The 21,958-nt window shown below is 44.1% G+C and overlaps 6 protein-coding genes across 7 annotated transcripts in view; 4 read left to right on the top strand and 2 right to left on the bottom strand.

The window, feature by feature from the left end:
• DDX47 (DEAD-box helicase 47) overlaps positions 1–1,584 on the bottom strand; it is an 82,370-nt gene extending 80,786 nt beyond the window's left edge. The window contains exon 1 of the mRNA XM_061361973.1: positions 1,581–1,584. The gene's annotated coding sequence lies outside the window, so the exon portion shown is untranslated. The remainder of the gene's footprint in view (positions 1–1,580) is intronic.
• LOC133217073 (histone H3) lies at positions 252–677 on the top strand. Its single transcript, XM_061362209.1, has one exon. It carries the CDS (start codon positions 261–263, stop codon positions 669–671), a length of 411 nt encoding a protein of 136 aa, XP_061218193.1. The 5' UTR covers positions 252–260; the 3' UTR covers positions 672–677.
• Positions 1,585–1,648: 64 nt separating the features above from the next.
• LOC133217116 (histone H2A type 2-C) lies at positions 1,649–2,164 on the top strand. Its single transcript, XM_061362266.1, has one exon. The coding sequence runs from the start codon at positions 1,703–1,705 to the stop codon at positions 2,090–2,092; it is 390 nt and encodes a 129-aa protein (XP_061218250.1). The 5' UTR covers positions 1,649–1,702; the 3' UTR covers positions 2,093–2,164.
• Positions 2,165–3,079: 915 nt separating this feature from the next.
• Positions 3,080–3,486, bottom strand: LOC133217205 (histone H4). The gene has a single exon (XM_061362457.1). The coding sequence runs from the start codon at positions 3,478–3,480 to the stop codon at positions 3,169–3,171; it is 312 nt and encodes a 103-aa protein (XP_061218441.1). The 5' UTR covers positions 3,481–3,486; the 3' UTR covers positions 3,080–3,168.
• A 6,690-nt stretch (positions 3,487–10,176) lies between these two features.
• LOC133216953 (histone H1.11L-like) overlaps positions 10,177–21,958 on the top strand; it is a 33,076-nt gene continuing 21,294 nt past the window's right edge. Inside the window, exon 1 of one of the 2 annotated variants that reach the window (XM_061362056.1) lies at positions 10,177–10,868. In XM_061362056.1, coding sequence (XP_061218040.1) covers positions 10,192–10,868 — 677 coding nt within the window. In that variant the 5' untranslated portion in view covers positions 10,177–10,191. Of the gene's footprint in view, positions 10,873–21,958 lie in introns of those variants that run through there. The other variant, XM_061362061.1, reaches the window with a different exon arrangement.
• On the top strand, positions 20,226–20,599 carry LOC133217206 (histone H4). The gene has a single exon (XM_061362473.1). It carries the CDS (start codon positions 20,229–20,231, stop codon positions 20,538–20,540), a length of 312 nt encoding a protein of 103 aa, XP_061218457.1. The 5' UTR covers positions 20,226–20,228; the 3' UTR covers positions 20,541–20,599.

Raw genomic sequence — 21,958 nt, 5'->3', positions numbered from 1 at the left:
GTCCCTGACCTTCCTCTACTGTCACTGAGCGAAAAAATTTAATAATTAGGGTCCAGTATGAATAATTCTCATCGCAGAAATGGTGCCTGGGCTGGGCGGTAACTGCCTGGAGGCGGGAATTTTAAAACTTCAATCCTCCAATAAAAGGCTGCCCTTCCCCGTCCGCCAATCACAGAGGGCATCAGTGCTATATATATCTCGCCCGAAGAAATCGTTTCGGTGATTCTGCTGTTCATTGGACTAGTTGTTTGCTGGCAGCTATGGCGCGTACGAAGCAAACTGCTCGTAAATCGACAGGCGGAAAGGCTCCCCGCAAGCAGCTGGCTACCAAGGCGGCCCGCAAGAGCGCGCCGGCCACAGGCGGTGTGAAGAAGCCGCACCGGTACCGTCCCGGCACGGTGGCGCTGCGCGAGATCCGGCGCTACCAGAAGTCGACGGAGCTGCTGATCCGCAAGCTGCCCTTCCAGCGCCTGGTGCGTGAGATCGCGCAGGACTTCAAGACCGACCTGCGTTTCCAGAGCTCGGCCGTGATGGCGCTGCAGGAGGCGAGCGAGGCCTACCTGGTGGGGCTGTTCGAGGACACCAACCTGTGCGCCATCCACGCCAAGCGCGTCACCATCATGCCCAAGGACATCCAGCTGGCGCGACGTATCCGTGGCGAGCGCGCCTAGACGTTTTCACAATTTTGCTTTCTATTTGAGAAAATATTTAACACAAAGGCTCTTTTAAGAGCCACTCCATAACCAGTGGGAGAGCTGTTAACACTTAGTTTTTGTATTGGAGCATGTTAACAAAATATTAATAAAATAATATTAACATCGAAATCTAGAAGAGGCTGCTAAACTTGTATGTAATGTGCATTTGAATTTAGAAACCGCGTTCGCGTAATTGTCCACTGTTAAGAGATTATTTTGGTAAAGAAACGAAAGGTGATTGGCTGCCCTGCTTTTCTTAACACACGAAACGTGCAGTTCTTTTACGTGCGAAAGTCGGTGTTAGACCACTATATAAATCAGGCTGTAGCTGACCTTTTATTACCACGCAGTAATAACAGAGTCTGTGTTCAGGCTGTGTCTCCTCTTGAGCATTTGCAGGGGGCGCAAGAAATCGTGCATATTTTTTTGTAAATCGGAAAATTCCCGGGCTGAAGCAGTGTTGGTAAGGAGCACAACCATACCCCTGGTAAAAAGCCCAGCATGAACCGGGGGGGGGGGGGGGGAGAGAGGGGGTTGGAAGGGAAGCATTTTGCCAACCCTCTTCACTCCCGCTCACCGACACAGCCACATTGCCTCTTCCTCCTCCTCTGCCCCCTCCAACCCACACTTTGCCGTCCCGATTCAAAGCATTTAAACGAAGGAGTAGAGAACCGCAGGAAATACGGGGTGCGCAGTCCCCCCCGGGTCCAAGCTGAGGCGGCGGGAGCGACCGTTGCGCCCGGGCGGAGCCGCCTGCGGAAGCCCGCCCCTCCCGCCTCATTCTTGGGCGCCTCGGGAGCGCCTGTGCCCCTCGCGATTGGTCGGTATGAGATTCGCTGCGCTATTGGGTGCGTATTGTGCGAGGAGGCGGATCGGCCTATCGGGAACCTCCGGCCGCGCAAAGGGAAGCGATATAAGGGCTGGCGTCAGGGCGCAGACGCTTTACCTGTCTTAATTCTGCGTTGGTAGTGGGTGTTTGGTATCGACCGACAGACCCAGAAGCGAAGATGTCCGGACGCGGAAAGCAGGGCGGGAAGGCGCGTGCCAAGGCTAAGTCGCGCTCGTCGCGGGCAGGCTTGCAGTTCCCCGTTGGCCGCGTCCACCGCTTGTTGCGCAAGGGCAACTACGCGGAGCGGGTGGGCGCCGGCGCCCCGGTGTACCTGGCAGCCGTGCTGGAGTACCTGACGGCCGAGATCCTGGAGCTGGCGGGCAACGCGGCCCGCGACAACAAGAAGACTCGCATCATCCCGCGGCACTTGCAGCTCGCCATCCGCAACGACGAGGAGCTCAACAAGCTGCTGGGCAAGGTGACGATCGCGCAGGGTGGCGTGCTGCCCAATATCCAGGCCGTGCTGCTGCCCAAGAAGACTGAGAGCCATAAGGCCAAGAGCAAGTAAAAGTCGTGTGCAGATAAATTTCCTGCCCACCGAAGCGAACCCCAAAGGCTCTTTTCAGAGCCACCCACAGCCTTGCGAAAGAGCTTGAAATGCTGTTAAGTAGGCAGCAGGAAGTGGAATCCCCACGTTTTTGGGTGGAGGGTCGGGGGGATAGCGGGGGAGACCACCCTCTCCCGTCTGCAGGCGCCCGGCGCAGTTATCCCCGAGGGCTGAGGCACGGCTGGGGAAGGAAATGCATTTTCTTTTGTGTGTCCCGCCCGTCACCACGTCTGGCGGGTGAGCGCTGTGTTACCCTTCCACTCACGCGATGGTGCTGGTGGGGCGAGCGCCCGCGGAACGCGAGTTCAACTGAACGTGGAGTTGCCCGAATCCAACCGTGGCCCGTGCGGCTTATTAGAGTGAGCGTGTTTAGCCTGCTCCCCGCCAGAGATGTGGCCCGGCTGCAGGTACCGGCAGACCTCCACTGCCCACACATACGCCTTCCCCCGCACCGGAGCGCGGAGCCCCCTTCCGCAACCGCCGGCTGAAGCGAATTCGGCGCCGTCACTGCCCTTACCCCATTCAGGAGCAAGCGGGCGGGAGGAAGCAAAGGGGCTGCAGCTGGCGAGTACTGACAACCTTAGCGGGTTAAGAGACGGCTTTCACCCCCTTTTTATTTCATCAGAATGAGAGACGATCGCCTCGTCCTGCTTTTGCTCAAAGCGAAGCTGCTGCTGAAAGGCAGCCGGCTTTACCCTCCAGGCCCCAGCAGCTTCCAGGACGCCCTGGCACCGGCAAAGCGCTTCGGGAAGCCACAAACCAGCACCGCGTCTTGCCTTGCACGGCAGAGCACCTCGAGCACGCTCCTACAAAAGCGGCGGAAACGAAGTCGAAAGAAAACAACCGGAGAGCGGCGTTGCCGCAGAACACTACGAACTCGAGATTAAGTTAAACCACACCGGCTACAGCTCTGCCAAAAAACAAAAGGGATACAAACGAAAACCGAATACGGCGACACAGCCCTTTCAAAAGACAAACTGGGTGGCTCTTAAAAGAGCCTTTGGGTTCGCGAAATGTACACACGGGAGTGGAAAGTTTTAACCGCCGAAGCCGTAGAGAGTGCGCCCCTGGCGCTTCAAAGCATAGACCACATCCATGGCTGTCACCGTCTTTCTTTTGGCGTGCTCCGTGTAGGTGACTGCGTCCCGGATCACGTTCTCTAGAAAGACCTTCAGCACACCGCGAGTCTCTTCGTAAATGAGCCCCGAGATGCGCTTCACGCCGCCACGCCGAGCCAGGCGGCGGATAGCCGGCTTAGTGATGCCCTGGATGTTGTCGCGCAACACTTTGCGGTGGCGCTTAGCGCCACCTTTGCCGAGCCCCTTCCCGCCTTTGCCTCTACCCGACATCCTGCTGCTTTGCCCGCAACGAGGTTAAACAATGCAGTTGGGCGCGCCGCGCTCTTTATACGCTGGGATCCGACCTGATTGGAAACAGGGGCGGGCACGGCTGACGGGGGCAGCGCCTGCCCCCCCCTGCGTGCGCGCCGAGGGGCGGGGCTTTCGCCCTTCGCCGCTCTCGGGCACCTCCCCCGGGCGCCGGCCTTCTTTGCCGCGCCGGTCCCCGCCTCTGCCTCCGCCCCGCTCGCCATCCCTCAGCCCGGAGGCCCTGAAGCGCCGTTTCCCGGCATCTTCCCCCCAAAGGCGGGGCGAGAGCGCACAGACCTTCCCTCTCTGAGGGGCCGACAGCGTCGTGATCTTGTACCGGACTGCCTTGATTCCTCCGCGGACCGTTCCGAAGGTCATGTTGACCATCTCTCATCAGTTCTAAGGTCACAGCAGAAGGACTCGATGGTAATATTGAGAACCGGCTGCTAAATTTAAGAACTGACAGGTCACCCCCCTGGCCTTATGGTTGTATGTTACATGCACTGAAGCATAAGGAAAAACGTGTCTATGTCTTTACTTCAGACCAGAAATAGGGTAAAGCTGGCTATGCCTGACTCAGAGTAATAAGTCCACAAACGTCCTTTTCATTATAGAAGTTGAAAAAGCACTCTATTTTCTCCCTGTGGAGAAAAGCCTGTGGAGTTGCTTCATAGTAAGTCCCAGACATCCTGGTCACATTTTAGAAAGCAGCATATTTCTATTTAGATCAGTCCTACTAACTGGGTCTAAATTTGTCATGTATGTCAAATGCACAGCAAAAATGCCTATGTCAGCTACGTTCATGTTTTCAAAGGCCTGATGTGATTCTTAGTGGATAGATACTTTTTCATTCATGTAATACGTTTTTTCCTTTGCCAGTGACAACATTTCTCTTTGTTATTTTGGTGTGACTTTATGACTCCCAAAATGGCTCATCTGCTGGCTATTCTTGCAGTCTACCCTTTCATAGCTCAGGTCCTACTGTGGCTATGAGATTAGCATAATTCAAATATAGAACATTTGCCTGTCCTCATCATGGCTGAGTATGCCATTATCCGCACAGATACAGAGGAGAGCCCTTCAAGACGAAGGACTCGGGGAGATTGTTGTGAACTTTGACAATCCTTTGTCTCTCTGACATTGGCATTTGCTTCTGCCTCCGTTACGGTGACTCCAGGAGGGAAGGTCTGTGTGAGTGATGTGATCTAAAAATATAATGGTGAGGTCATTCTTCTCCAGCATTATTCAGCTCAGATTTTTTTTATACAGAAATGCCCCTGCCTGGCCCTAAAGATACCTGATTTCTTTTTGTTTTTTTTTTTTTCTCACATGACTTGTCATTCCCTGCTATCATTTCTTCACCTCTCTTCAGCTGCGGGAAAGTTCACTCTCTTTGCTGGCTTCCACTTTGTCCTACTTCATCTACACCATAGAAAGCATGTTTTCCAGCACCATTTTCTACATACACACACAGAGGAAATTAACTGTATATAAGTGTCATTCTTCTCTGAAAGGCATACACTCCGTGTAGTATACATGTCCGTCAGCCGTTTGTCCATCTACCATTCCCGTTGTACCTATTCCTCAACCTTTTATAATTTGTTGTGCTAAAGCCACACCCTAAAGCATGAAAAATTAGATGCATTATGTCCAAAAAACCAATTAATAAATACTTAAAGCTCCTTAATTCAAAGACATCCCCTCTGACTTGGTGAGTCCTTGGCCTACAAATCACTAGGACCTAAAGGATCATTTTGATATCACTTATTGCTCTTACATTCTTTCTTTTTTTACTGGCCTCTGTGACAGATGGGATATGGGCTCAGGTGAGAGTTTCCTGTGAATTATTCAGTTCTTCCAGTGTTAGGATCGTAAGTCTCTTTCCAGGATGCAATTCAAAACGCAGCACAATCTCTGTCCTTTGATCTCATCCCTAAATGCTTTTATATACATGGAGTCTTAGAACCATGTATTTGGTGGTTGTCTGAATCACGTTTTCACTTAGTTAGGAGTCCTCTTTATTATCTTCCCCATTCTCTCTACTTCAGTACATGACGAATTCACCTGATAATCTCCTTGTATGTTCAAAATTTAATTGTTCACAAAATAACAAAGTGGCCGAATTTAGGCTGGTAGAGCAAGCATCTCCTTGAATTTTGGGTGTTCACTCAAGAATTTCTAGTTACAAAGCATTGATGCAAGCTTTCCTGACAACCTGTTTCCTTTCACTGTCAGTATGCAGCCATTAGGCTTTACTTAATTTTTTCTGGTGTTATGTAAACACTTAGTTAAAAGGTTAATCACTGTGTTATTGAAGTAATTGAGGAGCCTCAAGAATTAAAGTACATACGTAATTTTATTTTATCAGAAAAGACAACACGCATTTTGTGTTACTATAATAGAAATTAAAAAAAAAATAAAAGCCTTGCTATGCTGTTACAAATTTTATATTTTCAAAGTTAAAAATACAGCACTGATTTAGCAGGCTTTGAAGCAGTCAGAGAGAAATTCCTTTAGGTGTACAAATACCTAGACATTGCTCTAAAGTACTCCTTAGTGCCTGGGCTGTTACACAGTAATATAAATTACGCCAACTGGAACCAGTGGAGTTAGAGAACTCTGTGTCGTTTGCTACATGGAGGAAACTAACAAACAAATATATATTCAAGTGCATTCAGAGTTTCACAAAAATCTTCAACTTCTCTCACTAGTACATCAAAACTTTATCTCTTTGTGCCATACGTAGAGTTTCCAAACGGCAATAACTGCCAGTTGGGCAAGAAGGTTTCCATTCACCAAGTAACCTTGCACTTTGAAATGAAATTCTAATCAGATTTTTAGAGAAAAACTGTAGATCAGCTCATTCTTTAATTACATTTAGGAATGTATGACCTGGGAAATGTTTGGTTTTTTTTTTTCCTTGCCAACGCTTTTTATTTCATCTATACTGTTGTGTGAGTGTAAATTCTTCCTTTTTATGATTCTCATCCTTGCACCAGTGAGGCAGCTCTAGAAGCACCCCTTAGGTCCAATGCTGTCTTGGAAACTGCTATTACTCTACATAGCAGAAAATGAAAAATCGAAAATTTCAGTCCATTGGAGCTTCTGCATGCTGAGAAGTCAGGTTTCTATTCTCTCACGAGTGCTAATGGACAAAACCTGAAAGATAAAGAAGTAGTTTTCATTTGTATTTAAGTAGTGTTTTTGTCATTTAAAAAGAATTGTTCCAGCTCCTAACAATGAGACACATTCTGCTGCATGGAAAAAAAAAAAAAATAATAAAATTAAGATGCCTTTCAAACATGGACTAGACTCTTCTGAACGTTTTGTAGTGCATATCTCACCATGACCTATGGCCTATGCCCATATATTTTTCAGAAGAATAAAATCAGATTACCCTACAACCAGGCTAAGAGCCTTACCATTATGGAAGCCAGAATTCAGTGAAGAAATTGGCTGCTGGTCATTTGTGCATGGTGCTAATGAAAATACTGCATCAACATTTATTATAGGACATTTCCTAGTAATTCAGGAAAATAAATGTCAGTAGGTGCAGAGGAAAACAGTGAGAGTCTATGACTCTTAAGCAGGATGCAGGGAGTCAAGATTTACTGAACTTTAAGACACCTCTTCTGAGAATCAGCTTTGAAAGAGGCTACTAAAACAAATGGAACAATCACTTGGTACTACTTTCCTCGTTCTTCCTTGGAATAGGAGTAAGGGTAGATGTCCAGTTTCAGTAAATGGTCTGCACAAAGTTGAAGTGATCCAAAGCAGGTTTGGGGTTCCAATGCAGAACCTGAACCCCTCACATTCTCCTGTCAATGGTTCTTTCCATGGTGGCTTGATTTTTGTTGGTTGGTTTGTTGTTGGGTTTTTTTGTTTGGTTTTCCTTCTTTGTTTAGTTTTGGTTTGGGTTTTTGGTGGGGTTTATTTTCCCTAGTAACCTCTTATGGAATTTCTGGGTAGAATCTGTCCATAGGCGTGTGGTAGTTCATCAAAGTGTGCATTTTCTGGAAGAAAAGTAACAACATTTTAGTAAAATACTTCAATAGTTTTATTGACACTTGCTGATTCTAAAAGTGAAGGAAAATTGGAGGGAGCAGCAATACCCAAATAGAACTTCTGCCCAAATAAATAATGGATTATCAATCTTGGGGAAGCCTTTCTGCTGTACCTACAGAACTTCACCAAGTCAAGCACATGCTCTCTGTTTTGGATTATATTGTACAGTGACTGAAAAAAAAAAATGTTTTAGTCTGCAGTGGCTGAGAAATTAAAAACCATGAACTGAATTACCATCAAAATACATGGATAGTTCTAGGATATTATTCTTGAGCATCCAAAAGCAAAGTTGAAACTGAGTAAAAGAGCCAGAGGGAGGCAAATGAACTGCAAGTTGCTTCCTCACATATGTCTGCCATTCCTGACTTCTATTTTATGAAGATCTTTGATTTGACCTACACTGCAGATAAGCTTATAAAGTTTGTTTTGTTGTTTTGTTTTTGTTTGGTTTTTTTTTCTCATGAGAACCCATAGCCTTATGCTACCAGTCTGTCTTATTTTGCTCACAAGTGTCTTGCATAGTAGACATAGATAATCTTCAATATACAGAAATATATGTTACATGTAGCAATGATTGTCTTGAGAGAATAAAATCTCTAAACACTTTACAGTATCCAAGTAAGCCAAGAAACAATTGTGGCAATAAAAGCAGAAAATATTCTGTTTCTATTTGCAGGAATCTCAGAGTCCATTTCTGCTAAAATAAAATAAAATTAAATGAAATAAAATAATAAAGAAATACAAAGATTACTAGGACTCTTTTCAAGACTGGTAAGTATGACAATATTCCTTATTGCGTGAGTCCAGAGAAATGACAGAAACCTGACACTAAATGTGAATAGCTTGAAACAAACCACTTATTTATAGCTATGAGTATATGAGAGAGTTGCAAAATGTTAGCTCCACTGCTGCTGGGAGGACTTGAAATTTCAGTTCTTTCTTACCATGAGGGTTCATTACTAGGAACTTAGGAAAAATATTTTCATTAGAATATCAGCAGTTCTGATACAGTGTCAGGTCATGCCTATTAAGACCTTAATCGTCCCCATTACAAGAAATAAGCATCAGATAAAATGAGCATTAGAGTTAGTTAATTTATTAGTTAGTTAACCTTCAGTTTACAGGCTGAAATGCATTCGCTGGGAGAACTCACTAAGCTGTTTTTTTTTTTTCCCACATTTTACCTCCAAGCAGAGAAGAAAAGGAAGTGGGGGAAAAAAAAAGTATGCAAGCCACATGGAGATTCAAATCAGCCTATTTGCATATTTTCACAGTCTTAGATAGCAGGAATTCCATGCTATGCCATAAATTGTCATTTCATTCACACATCATTTTCTTTTATTCCTGAATAGATCTGCTCACCTGTTTTTAGGACCTGATCATAGCCTGGCATGTAGACTACGAAACACAACTTTATTTCAGGCAGAATCTGAATAGTTTCATATTAAAAAGCAATAAATATGTCATTGAAAGTGAAGTAAGAAAGTGGGAATTTATCCATTGCTGGTAATATGGAGCCGCCAATGACCTGAAGAAAGAACCCTCTTGAAACAGTGCAAATTTGTATTTTACTTCGGAAAGGAGTAAAGTGGTGAATCTCCAGATGTTGTTATCAAAATAATATCCTTCCAGCATCGACATTCATTCATTAGAACAGAGATCAGTTTTGCATAGTGAAGTGTCCTGATTACAGATCGTACTCAAAGGATCGAATTGTCAGCACTAACTCCGTGGCCTGTTTAAATATCAGATTCTATTTCCCAATCAATTTTAAGAAATCACAATGCAATGAGAAGTGCTTTTTATACACTTCAAGATTAAACCCAAATATATACTGATTGCAGCTATCATGACTTCTAATTTAACAAACGAAAGAGACTTTGTTAAGGTTAGATGGAAAGAGTGATGCTAGAACATCAGCCTTCAGAGGGGCACGTTGGGTTTCGTGCCACTGAAATACAGAAGCAGAGGTAAAGTAACATCGGCTTCAGACACTCTGCTGAAGCACAAACACTTCCCTAAAAGGCATTAACCAAGGCACCGTGGTTACTGAAGGGGCTTTGAGCGGGGTGATGGGATTCGGAGGGATGTGACTCGGCAGAGGGAAGCAGTTCTGCATTCATGTCCGGAACCACGGGGTGAAACTGTGTTACTTCCTCGGCTTTAATATCAATTTACCGTGAGACCAACCCTTCAAACCATTCTGGTATTCGCCCTTATCTGGAGAAGACCTTCTAAAGCACAAGATTTCACTTCTGCTGTGCCAATTAATCCTATGGTATAATTTTAATTTAAAAGATAATCCGAAAGTTTCTACCTCCTGGGGTCTCAACGGCTACACGCCTCGGAGTTTCAGGGCTCTTTTTTCCCACATTTCTGCTCCTTCCAAAGGGAAACTGTATTAGATCGTAGGACAGACTCTCCCCTTCCCGTCCAGAAAGAAATGGGGTGCATCGGCACTAAATTTCGTGAGGAAAAAGCCCTTTTTTGACAGGGAAGAAACACAACTGGCGCGGCGGCGGGCGGCAAGGCGGTCCAGACCCCACCAATCAGCGCGCGGGAATCGCTATAAAAAGGGGTGGCGAGGCTGGCATCGCTATTGTTCGCGCTGAGTTTGGTGGAGTGGTGATGTCTGAAGTCGCCCCTGTTGCCGGGCCCGATGTGGCCCCCGCTGTCGCTCCAGCCCCGGCTAAGGCTACGGCTGCCAAGAAGCCGAAGAAAGCGGCGGGCAGCTCCAAAGCCCGGAAGCCCGCGGGCCCTAGCGTCACCGAGCTGATTACCAAGGCGGTGTCCGCCTCCAAGGAACGCAAGGGGCTCTCCCTCGCCGCGCTTAAGAAGGCGCTAGCCGCCGGTGGCTACGATGTGGAGAAGAGTAACAGCCGCATCAAGCTGGGGCTCAAGAGCCTCGTCAACAAAGGTACCCTGGTGCAGACCAAGGGCACCGGTGCCTCCGGCTCTTTCCGCCTTAGCAGAAAGCCGGGAGAGGTGAAAGAAAAAGCCCCCAGGAAGCGAGCGACCGCAGCCAAACCCAGAAAGTCAGCGGCTAAGAAGCCTGCCAGCGCTGCCAAGAAGCCCAAGAAAGCAGTGACAGCGAAGAAGAGCCCCAAAAAAGTGAAGAAACCGGCCGCTGCCGCAGTCAAGAAGACAGCCAAGAGCCCGAAAAAGGTGACTAAGGCTGCCAAGCCCAAGAAGGCGGCGGCAGCAGCGAAGAGTCCAGCCAAGGCGAAGACGGTGAAGTCCAAAGCTAAGCCCAAGGCAGCCAAGCCAAAAGCGGCTAAGGCGAAGAGGGCGGCGCCCAAGAAGAAGTAAACTGTCCTGAAAAAAATCCCATCTGCTTTGCAGATAAACCCAACGGCTCTTTTAAGAGCCACCCAAGCTTTCTTAAAAAGGGCTGAAATACTTTTTTTTTTCTTATGTCACTTGTTACTAATTCCCGTTTTTTCGGCACCGCTTTTTTGTTGGTCTGAAAACGGCACGAACTTCTACAGATGCTGGCGGAGCCTCTCGCGGTACAGCCCGTTTCAAGCCACAACCCCCCTTCCCCCCTCCCCACCCGCCTGCCCCGCAGCTCTGCCGGTTTCGAAAAGCCCGCAATGCTCAGGGATTGGGCGCGATATTTAGCGTTTTCTGCTGCGCTGCAGTTCTCGGGTTAAACAGAAGCCACAGTGTTTTTTGTTGTTGTTGGCTCTTCACTGGGCGGAAGAGGCTTATGAACTTCCTGGGTACATGCTCGCCCGCAGCCCTCCCTCCTCCCTCCGCTTTTTACCATGGGCGGAAGCCCTCAGCCCAGTTCTGTGCTGTGCAATCTCGTCCTATCGCTAGAAATCGAATGATGATCTGAGGCCGAGAGTCACGGCTGTTTGTAGCCGCCTTCTTAGAAGTCCCTGGTGCTGTCCGCGGGTCTTCGACTCCGGTGCTGAGCACCTTGCGCCTCGGAGCTGCCGGGTTCACTCTAGCCGGACCTCGTCGGAGGGAGCGCTGGGCGTGATAGGAACCCGCAAGTAGTCTGAGCTTGCTGTACCTCTCTCCCAAGCCTGCAGCTACTTCATTTTCCCAATGAACTCTCCTTCCGTGGCTTTGAGAAGCAGACGGGGAGAAATGTGGGGGGAGAAGCTATTTCCTTGCTTTAATCATTTTGCTGGTACTGCTACTTCCCCAGCAAGCAGAAGAACCGGGCATTTAATGGAATTACCCTCTCAAATTTCAATAAAGTTGGTTGTTACAAAGTCCCTAGCCGTTAACCTCGTATATCTGAAGGGATTATCTGGAAACAGGGTCCCTGCAACTTGGAGGAGAAATGGCAGGATTGGATTACACTGTTATGCTTACTTTCACAGACTGTCCGTGCCCTAAACCCCTGAATTAAAAGGGAAATACAAAGCAGAGCCTCTATTTTCAAATACTGCTCCTGAAACGCTGTTTCTACTCTTCCTCTGCATTGCATATTAGGGTGAATCTGACTTAAATCTTTTTTTGGGTTCATAACCTCTTCCTCTATGTAAGATACAGACCAGCATACACATCCCACTGGGTTGGTGTTTTTTTTTTTAATTATCACACCATATCCCTTCACCCTGAAGCCCTTATTTTTGAGCTCACATACCCATGCCTTGCTTGTTATGGAAATGTGCCTACCAGATTCACATAGTTACCACAAGCAGAGGGTGCTGGGGGTCACAACCACTAATTCTTACCCAACTAAGTGCACTGACCTGAGCAGAGCGGGTCAACTATGATTTTCCAGCCCACTAGAACTAGTAGGATATCGGGATATATTAGCTATTTAACTTAAATAAGTAAGTTCTAAATAGTTAAGAGTCAGAATTGGCTGTCATGAACTGTCCAGCCCATACTTAGGGACACTACAGGAATTAGCAAAGGCAATGACCTTGGACAGCAGCTCTAAGACAGTGCATGGTTGCAATTCCAGCAATAGACAAAAGTGAATGGCCAAATTAAATGGACCCCAAAACAGTGTATGAAAAAGACTATACAGCAGAAGAAAAGTGGAAGAAATGTGAAGCAAACCAAGATGATGATGGAGTATGGACAATTGGAGTGAAACCAATACTACGAAAGAGATATATAATTACTGTGGCTTGATGGTTCCATGAAATGATGCATGGGGGAGGAGAGGCAATAGTTAATCAAGTACAGAAAGTATGGGAAGCATCAGAAAATTATGCTGCTGCAAAAATATCACCAGTGACTGCCTGACTTGTCAAAAGTTTTTGAGTACCAGGCCAAACTTAGTTAGGGAGGCAACCATGTGCTGACTCTTCTCTTCAGCAACTGCAAGTAGACTGCACAGACATGCCCTCTGCTAAGGGATACAATCATATGCTTGTAATAGTAGATCAACTGTCAGGCTGGGTGGAAGCCTTCCCAACAAAAAAATCTGACATAGGAGGAATAGTAAAAATGTGATTGAAAGAAAATATACCTAGATATAGGGTTCCAAAATCAGTTCAGATGGATATAGGTGCTCATTTTACAGCAAATACAATCAATCAACTATACATATTACTAGGAATAGAAAGTAAGTTACATACACCATATCATCCATGGTCTTCAGAACAAGTGGAAAGAGTGAACAGTAAAAGAAAAGATAGCAAAAGTATGTTCACACACTAAGTTAAAATGCCCACAGTTACTAAATTTATTTCTACAGGATGTTCAAAATACTCCATGACAACCTGTAGGATCAAGAACAGCAGAGCTTCTCTTTGGGAGGCATCTTGCTAGATCAGTGTAAGACCAGCCTTTGGGTGGAGATGAATGGTTGCCCCAAGACATTTTATATATGCAAAAAAGTGTTTCAAGATAAAAAGAAATAAACCAAATGGTGCCAGCCTATACTACCTGAAATATAAGTGCATGATATACAGCCAGGAGACAAAGTCATAATTAAAGTGTTTTTCTGAAAATCAAAATTGGAACCCAAATGGGAGGTGCCATATACTGTCTTGCTGTGTTCCTATTTTGCTATTCAAGGATTAGGAAAAGAAAATTGGGTACAACTGATTTCACATCAAAAAAGTTGTGGATAGCCAAACCAGCTGCTCAATAACAGATTCCTGAAAAACAACAAAGAATGAAGGGGGATATTTCACTTCTCCTGAAGCTGTCTACTCTAGCAAACAGTACATCACAGCTAAGTATAAAATTAAAAAGAATGGGTGTCAAGTCCAGCCATTTTGTGCTTGCTACCAATAGTTACCCATGTATGTACTAAGAATGATCTCACAATTTGAAAGATTTCAAAGTTTGTTCAGCATATTAGCAGGAATACTTAATAAAAGCAAAGGGAGGATTGTTGAGAGATACTAGTTATTTAGCTTAAATAAGTAAATTTTAATATTTTGAGACACTTAGATTTACAATATTGTATGGTTCATTTTGCTGTTTGATTAGCTTTAGTTGCTTAGCATCAGCAGCTTAATTTGCTGAAGCCTTACGCTGTAAGCTGTGGACTTTCACCTCAATATGCTTTTTGCTGGAATAAAGTTAGTTTTCTCAGTAATTTTCCTAGAGGCTAGTACAGGGCTGTGTTTTCTCTTTAGTCTGAGAAGAATGTTTTTAACATAGTGATGTTTTAGTTGTTGCCAAGTAATGTTTATCTTAGGTCTGGGACTTTTTTAGTGTCCCATGCACTGCCAACAGGCTAGGGTGCAAGAAGCACAAACCAGAAGATAAGGAAACTATTACTGTCAGCAGAAGCTGCGACTCATAAAAATAAGGACAGTTAAGGGCCTGCCCCTGTGGAGGCAGAGAATGAATCCAATAAGGTGTTAGAAGACCCCAGACAAAAAAAATCATCATTGGGCTAAAAAAGCATGAGGAGTGTGTGCATAAATCATAATTACCAAAGGACTTTTCAGTTCAGGGTCCCTCTACAGAGGCACCAAGCTCAAGCTGTTTCTTTTGCTGTACCACATAATTCTTCAATTATTTTCTCCTGGAATCAGATGACTGAGACTGCTGTGGGAGACCTGGGGCTCAGCATGAAGGAGGAGGAAACACACCCTAGAGCAAGCATGTGTGAGCAACGAGTCAAAAGGGGCACCCCTCTTCTTACTGGAGTCAACCATTGCAAAGGGGCTCCAGTCCCAGGAGTCTTAGGTAGTATGTGTGCAATCCCTTAAACGGTGTGTGAATGCTCAAGCAGCAGCTTCTCCACTAACATACATGTACTTTTTGGATGGGTATGGTCAAAGAGCTTGTATGCTGCTGTAGGAAACATGATATTCAACTAAATTTACTTATTTACAGCTGAACCCCAAAAGGCAAACCCAGTTACAGTATCATAGAAAGAACTGTATCATACACATCCCTGCTTATAGAATGGACCTCAGAACGGTAAATCACCCTCACAAAATTATATATGACTTTTTACTGATAAACACCTTTCTATTACAGGGTAACAAAATTTTTCAGCGGCATTAGTCACATGTTAAATTACCACAAAACCAAGTAATTTCTGCACATGTATTTCTTTATCAGTTTGTTCTGTGTCATGGGCTCTATTACTCCTGTGGGGTTTTTTGTGTATCTCTATGTCTTTTTACTGTAGTTGTTGCCATGTGAGATTAAGAGTTTATTCTGCATGGCCTCAATGTGACTTCAAAAAAAAAAAAAAAAAAGTCTCTCTTAAAGTCTCACTTCTTAAAAACATCAAAGCTATATTTCAAGTGAAACTATTCTATTACTGCTATAAAAAAGCTTCTGCATTTGTTACAGAAAATCAGAAGCTAGTCTGTGATAAAAGGCAGAACGATGCTAGTTGAAGTGAAGAGATGTTTAAAATAGGGATATGCAGTTGTTGCACATCCTCAGCAGCAGTGAGCACTCTAAGCTGAATAAAGCAGAGAAAAAGTCCTTCCTAGTATCCTGGGGTGAATAAATGGAGAGATGTAAATACGTAGATTTCAAGACTAAATTCACAGGATCTCAAAAGGAAGGAGCTGAGCAGGGAGACAGCTATAGACAGGAAGGTGGGGACAACCTTCAAGTCAAATATGAATATCAAGTCAACTATGAGTATGAAGTCAACTATATCAAATATGAATATTATGACTACTAGACCTATTTTCTGCTGCTTCCATGGCAGTACAGACAGATTTGGTCCAGCCTGAGTTCAGGTACAGAATCACTTTTCACCTAGAAACCTTTGACTTAGCAAGGTTTTCCTGCCACAGATGTCTTTTTTACTACCTAGAAAATGTAAAAAAATTGTAGGAGGATTATTGTTCTTATCAGACAATGAAACAATGAAAATAAACAAAGAATAGGTAGGGACCTGATTAAAAAAAAAAAAAAAAGTTTCTGTTGTTCTTTCTTTTTATTAGCACCAGTGTGTGCTAGTAAACCAAGGGTGTATGTACTGGGTCTGCACAGTGCATAGTTATGATCAGTTGCATGTAACTGCCCTAGTAAAAATGCACATTACGATTGCCACTGCAGTGCTTAGCCACTTCTTCCCGGCCTCTCTGTTTCGTGTGCTGTAGGTTTGCTGTCCTCATAACAGAACTTTGTGCCCATTCCCTGGTTAACTGTGTTTGGCCACTTGGTTCTTAACTCTTTAAATACATATATTTTTTTCTTCTGTCAGAGAGAACACTTTGCTATAAATAGCATTTCCCTCATATCAGGACCAGATCTGGTGAGTATGTGCACTCTTCAGGAAGCAGGTGACTTCTTTCATTAAACCAGGGTATATTTCTGACATATTTTCTCTTCTCCAGTGCCAAAGAAAAGCTGACAAAGTATTCCATATGACAACTATCCCCAAAATCCTAGCTACCTGTGTAGGAAACGCATGTCACAAGTGCAGTAAAGATTTGGTTTTTTTTTTTTCCTCAGAAAAGGAAGATTAAAGACAATGTGTGTCTCTCTCCACAGATAAATATGACAGGAGAGCTAGTGAGAACTGATGTGGAAAAGGCTGAGGTACTTAACTTATGGGATTGTTTAGTTGGTTTTTTTTTTCATTTTTCCTCAGTTTTCATTGGTAATCACCATTCCCACATCTGTCAAGTCTCTGAACCTCAAGGCAGGGGTCATGGATACAAAGTTGCTTCCATTGTAAAATATCAGATTTGAGACCGTTTGAAGAATATGAACATGAACACAATTCTATAGGGCCTAATAAGATGAATACCAGGGTCCTGAGGGAATTGGCAGATGCAGTTCCTAAGCCATTCTTCATCATATTTGAAAGTCATTGCAGTCAGGTGAAGTTCACATAAACTGGGTAAATGGAAGTATCACAGACATTTTTATAAGGATAGTAAAGAGGACCCTGTGACCTGCAGACCAGTCTCACCTGAGGGCCTGGTAAGATCATTGAACAGATACTCCCAGAAGCTAGGTCAAAACATACAGAAGACAGGGTGGTCATTAGAGACAGCAAACATGGCTTCACTATGAGGTATCATAGAGCTATGTTCTTACCTCCAAACTGAAGAAGTATGGATTTGATGGATAAATTGTTAAATGGGTGAGGAATTGGCTGAATAGCTGTACCCAAAAAGTTACAACCAACAGCTCAGTGTCCAAACAAAAACCAGTAATGAGTGAAGGAAACCAGTAACGAGTCATGTCCCTCAGGGGTCCATACTGGGACAGATACTATATCAGTGCCATAGGTAGTGGGGCTTGAGTACATGTTCAGCAACTCTGTGTATGACACCAAGCTGAGTAGTGCAGTTGATTCGCTAGAGGGAGGAATGTTGACAGCCTTAAGGAGTGGCCCCTTATGAACTCCATGAAGGGCCAGCAAGTCAACGGAAGTTGGAACTCTTCTTCACTCTAATGAGACCCCACACTGAGTACTGCATCAAGCTCTGGAGTCCCCAGTACAAGACATGGAGCAGGTCCAGAGGAGGGACAGAAAAATGTTCAGAGGGCTCAAGCACCTCTCCTATGAAGACAGGTTGAGAGAGTTGGGATTTTTCAGCTTGGAGAAGCAAAGGCTATAGAGACACTTTATTGTGGCCTTTCAGTATATGAAGGGAACCTGTAAGAAAGATGGAGAAAGGCTTCAAAAGGATCTGTACTGACAGGACAAAGGACAATAGTTTTAAACTGGAAGAGGGTAGATTTGGATTGAACACACTGAAGAAATTTTTGATGATGAGTGTGGTGGGACACACTGGAACAGGCTGCCCAGGGAAGCTGTGGATGCCTTGTCCATGGAAATGTTCAAAATTTGGTTGGATGAGGCTTTCACTTGATCTAGTGAAAGATGTCCCTACTCACAGTTAGTCTACATGATCTTTGAACATCCCTGTCAGTGCAAACAATCTATGAAACTCAGCAACTTTCCAGACATTGAGTTTCCATATCAAGTCACAGTTTAATGATCTAGTAGACAAGATGATATTTGGTGTATAATTTAGAATCAGCTAGGAGGGAAGAAGACAGGGAAATAGGCTCCAACCTTGCTTCACTTTATTAGATGAATTTCTGTCGGGAGTAGAAAAACAGTGTTATGAACAAGTATTTATCTTCTTAGTTTAAAAAAAAAAAGCCTTTCCAAATGGATTCTGACATAAAGATGCATGGAGACAGGCAGCGAGAGACAGAGGGAACTATATGTAGCCACTGATTCCTCGGCAGAAGCAGCTCAGTATGGAGCAGGGTTATAGTATAAAGCTGCAACTGTTTTTTATTCCATGGAAAAAAAATAAATAAAATTAAAAGCAGAAACAAAACCTCAGCATTCCAGAGCTACACAACTTATCAAGGACTGGATGGGGAGGTGATTTAGTGAAGCTCAGGATTGTCCGTTAACCTTATAGCAGGGATCTGCAAATCATAATAAATTCCAGTGGGGCCTGTAATATGGTCAAATTACCAAGGATTGATCAGACTGAAGAACTGGATTTTCTCGGCAGGGTGGGATCATCCCGTTCTGCAGCAGGTAGTGCTAAACTACCCTGTTAGCAACATCCTGGTGAGGATACAGATACTTTACTCTTGAAATCTCCTGTAAATAACAGAGGACCTGACTACAGAGTGCACAGCTTCTCACAGAAGCCTGGTCTTCCACAGCAGTACAGTTATGGTCCCTGAACTTCCCCCCCCGGAAGGAGCAAAGTGGCCTTAGGAAAGGGAACACCATGAGCTTAGCCTTCGCATCCCCACTGTACTCCAGAATTCTCGCCATAGCCCAATCTAGGATACAGTCAGTTTCCATGTGGAACAGGACATTTATGCTGGTTTGGGCCTTTAGGACGTTTCCTTCAGAATCTAAGTGCTTGTTTTGCCCCACTGGATTTCCATTGGGCCTATGCTGAAAAGACTGTGCATGAGCAACATTCTAGACTACATTATCATTATTTTCTCTTGCCAATAAAGGGCCACTGGAACAATGATATCTCTGCTATTGCATTGCAGAGATGCAATATGCATCTGTGACCTATGACAAGGTATTGATTGATTGTTGATTAATCTTATGTTGTAACTTTATGGAAGGACACATAACATAAAGCAGCTCAGCTTCAAAGGGACAAAAAAAAAAAAAAAAAAATAAAAAGCCACCAACGACATCCATGAGGGGGCAGCAAAAGTACTGGAAACTTTTCAACCCTGACCATTTCAGGTCGAAAGCCACCTATAGAATGAGTTTTTATTAAGTACTGTTTCTTGTTTTCAACAGTATTACCTCAAAAGACTTTTATCCCCCAAGAAGCAAGCCAGAGTCTAATACCTTTCCACCGAATGACAAAACCGCCTTTCTTTTTACATATTTAATTTTTTAGTGACTAAAAAATCTACTCTGGGCTCACTACCACAAGAATGGAAAGTGCAGTAAAATTATTACTCCAAAAGAACCAGTTTACCTTAAAAAGAATTAAAGTAGAGCACGTAACGGTTAAGTAGTGTACCTTAACACCTAAACTCTCCTTGAGAAAAAAATCAGAAAGGGAGGGAAATTGAAAGTGAGAACAAGATTTAGAAAAGATAGAATTTTGCAGAAAGACAACTGGAAAGACTTTGCTGCAAGATGCTTCATTAAAAATAATAATAAAAAAATTAAAGTTCTAAACTCACAAGCAAGAAATGATGCAACCAGGTGAAACTACAATACATAACACATACCCATATTAAAAAAACAACCAAAACCAAACCAAATCCAACCCAAATCAACAACAAAAATATCTCAAAAACAAAACAAAAAAAACCCCAACAAACATCACAGTGAAAAAATCAAAGGGTAATTTACTGAAGTGATTCAATAACTGGGTCACCTTTTTTTACTTCTAAATGATTATGATCACCAACAGTTTACAAAAAAAATAAAAAACAACAAACAAAAACACAGGAAAAAAAAACCACCCTGTCCACACCAAAAACAAACGCTCATGTAAACTATTAGACACAGACCCAACGTCTTTGCTTTCTCTTTATCTAAAAAACAAACGGGCGTACCGAAGAAAGAGCAGAAACACAGAAGTACTTCTACCGTAAAACAGAGAGAGGCTCACCGGAAGCCCGCCTTTTCTGCCAGTTGGGTGTGCGATGGGGAGAGTGGGAAAATCTGGGGAGCCCCAGGCTCCGCCCCTCCTCACCGCAGTTTTCAACCAGGTCGGATCTCAGCATAGAAGACAGGCAGTTCTGCCAGCTGCCGCTTACTTTTGAGATTAAGGTCTGTTGTAGTAATGTCTGGCAGAGGCAAAGGCGGGAAGGGTCTCGGCAAGGGTGGCGCTAAGCGCCACCGCAAAGTGCTGCGCGACAACATCCAGGGCATCACTAAGCCGGCTATCCGGCGCCTGGCTCGGCGTGGCGGCGTGAAGCGCATCTCGGGGCTCATTTATGAGGAGACCCGCGGCGTGCTGAAAGTCTTTTTGGAGAACGTGATCCGGGACGCAGTCACCTACACGGAGCACGCCAAGAGGAAGACGGTGACTGCAATGGACGTGGTCTATGCTTTGAAGCGCCAGGGGCGCACCCTCTATGGCTTTGGTGGCTAAAGTCTTCCATTTCCAGGACATTTTACTAACCGAACTCAAAGGCTCTTTTAAGAGCCCCCATGTTTTCGGAAAAGGGCTGTGATACTTTTCCCTGAAGAGATAATAAGCATTTGGTATGTTCGGTGTAGCTTCTGAAATGGGCTACTTAAGGGCTTCATGGTTGGCTAAGTGTCATCTAATTTTGCTCTTACTGGCAAAGTTGTCTTGGCTGTGTGAACTTTATTCGCTTTACTGTTACATTCCATTACAGATATTATACCCCTAGAACAATCACTTTAAGTGACTTTTGTAATCAAAACTCAAATGTGCTGGAATATTGCTCAGTGTCTTGTACTTTCAAATGTTCATTTAACTGAGAGTAGATAATCACTGCAAGGAAAAACAATTTATCACCTGGGGAATAAAGATGAAAGTTGCTCCAAGATGAACCTTTACTTTCTGATGATTCAAATAAATGATGTTTTATTATAACCTGTCTTTAGTTTCTTATTACTTATTTCTTTAAAGGTATTTCAGGAGTAAACCAACAACTTTCAAAATTCTTTGGGGGTTGGGGGTGAACCTTGCACAAAAAAATATGTCCTTGACAATGCATTTCAATAAAATAAGTAAAAAGTTCCATGCAGCAGCTTTTATGATTCTCATGACACAAAAAAATGCTCTCATCCAGGGTGTTACTAAAGTATTAGTGTTCTATTTCCTTCATCGCTGGTGGAAAAATAAGCAAAAGCCGAAAAAAGCCAGATTTTATGTTCATATATAAATGCTGCTATCATTGACCAAATGTTTGTCATCTACAAAAAATGATGATCAATAAATATTCACGGTCACCTCCAGTTTTCTTGCAGCATTAAAGTGTAGAGGCAAATCAAATAACACACTAAGTCCGTATTCCCTTGTAAAGGCCTCAATTTCCCAAATAAGTTTTCCAAGTGTTGTCAAAAACCACAATTTTACCTAAGATATCTCTGACGAATTTCCTAGAGAAAATAAGCCAACAAAAAAGTAGCTTAAAAGTTGCATCTCGATTGTTACAGGCAATTACACACTTGCTAGAGCCCTACGTTAAAAAAAAAAAAAAAAAAAAAGTACTATAATGGGCAACTCCTGAATTTGAGCGTCCATATGGCTTTTAACCTACCCGGGACCTGGCGAAAAGAGAAAGCCCGAAAAGCAGAAGGGATGAGACCTCTGTGCCTGCAGTACCTGCCCCCAGAGGCTTTGGACTCGCAACGAGAGAGTCCGAGCTCTGAGCGGAGTCGCCGTGAGGGTAAAAATGAATGGCTGCGCAGGTAGCACCGAACTAACTCAGCTTCCTTGGGCCCAAGGTAGGATTACAAAGTAGCCAATGAAATCGAGCTTTCAGGCGTCCAATCAAAGACGGGATAGTCGTATAAATATCGGCACCGGGAGCTTGC

Source organism: Neopsephotus bourkii, unplaced genomic scaffold, assembly GCF_033783945.1.
Source record: "Neopsephotus bourkii isolate Nb327-2 ecotype Australia unplaced genomic scaffold, CSIRO-AGI_Nbou_v1 NB_107, whole genome shotgun sequence".
NCBI lineage: Eukaryota > Metazoa > Chordata > Aves > Psittaciformes > Psittacidae > Neopsephotus > Neopsephotus bourkii.
The sequence above is the reverse complement of the archived record's forward strand: the minus strand, read 5'-3'. Positions and strand labels throughout refer to the sequence as shown.

What these genes read in the sequence shown, in the direction of transcription:
- LOC133217205 (XM_061362457.1), bottom strand. Translation starts at nt 3,480, where the DNA reads ATGTCGGGTAGAGGCAAAGGCGGGAAGGGGCTCGGCAAAGGTGGCGCT.
- LOC133217116 (XM_061362266.1), top strand. Translation starts at nt 1,703, where the DNA reads ATGTCCGGACGCGGAAAGCAGGGCGGGAAGGCGCGTGCCAAGGCTAAG.
- LOC133217206 (XM_061362473.1), top strand. Translation starts at nt 20,229, where the DNA reads ATGTCTGGCAGAGGCAAAGGCGGGAAGGGTCTCGGCAAGGGTGGCGCT.
- LOC133217073 (XM_061362209.1), top strand. Translation starts at nt 261, where the DNA reads ATGGCGCGTACGAAGCAAACTGCTCGTAAATCGACAGGCGGAAAGGCT.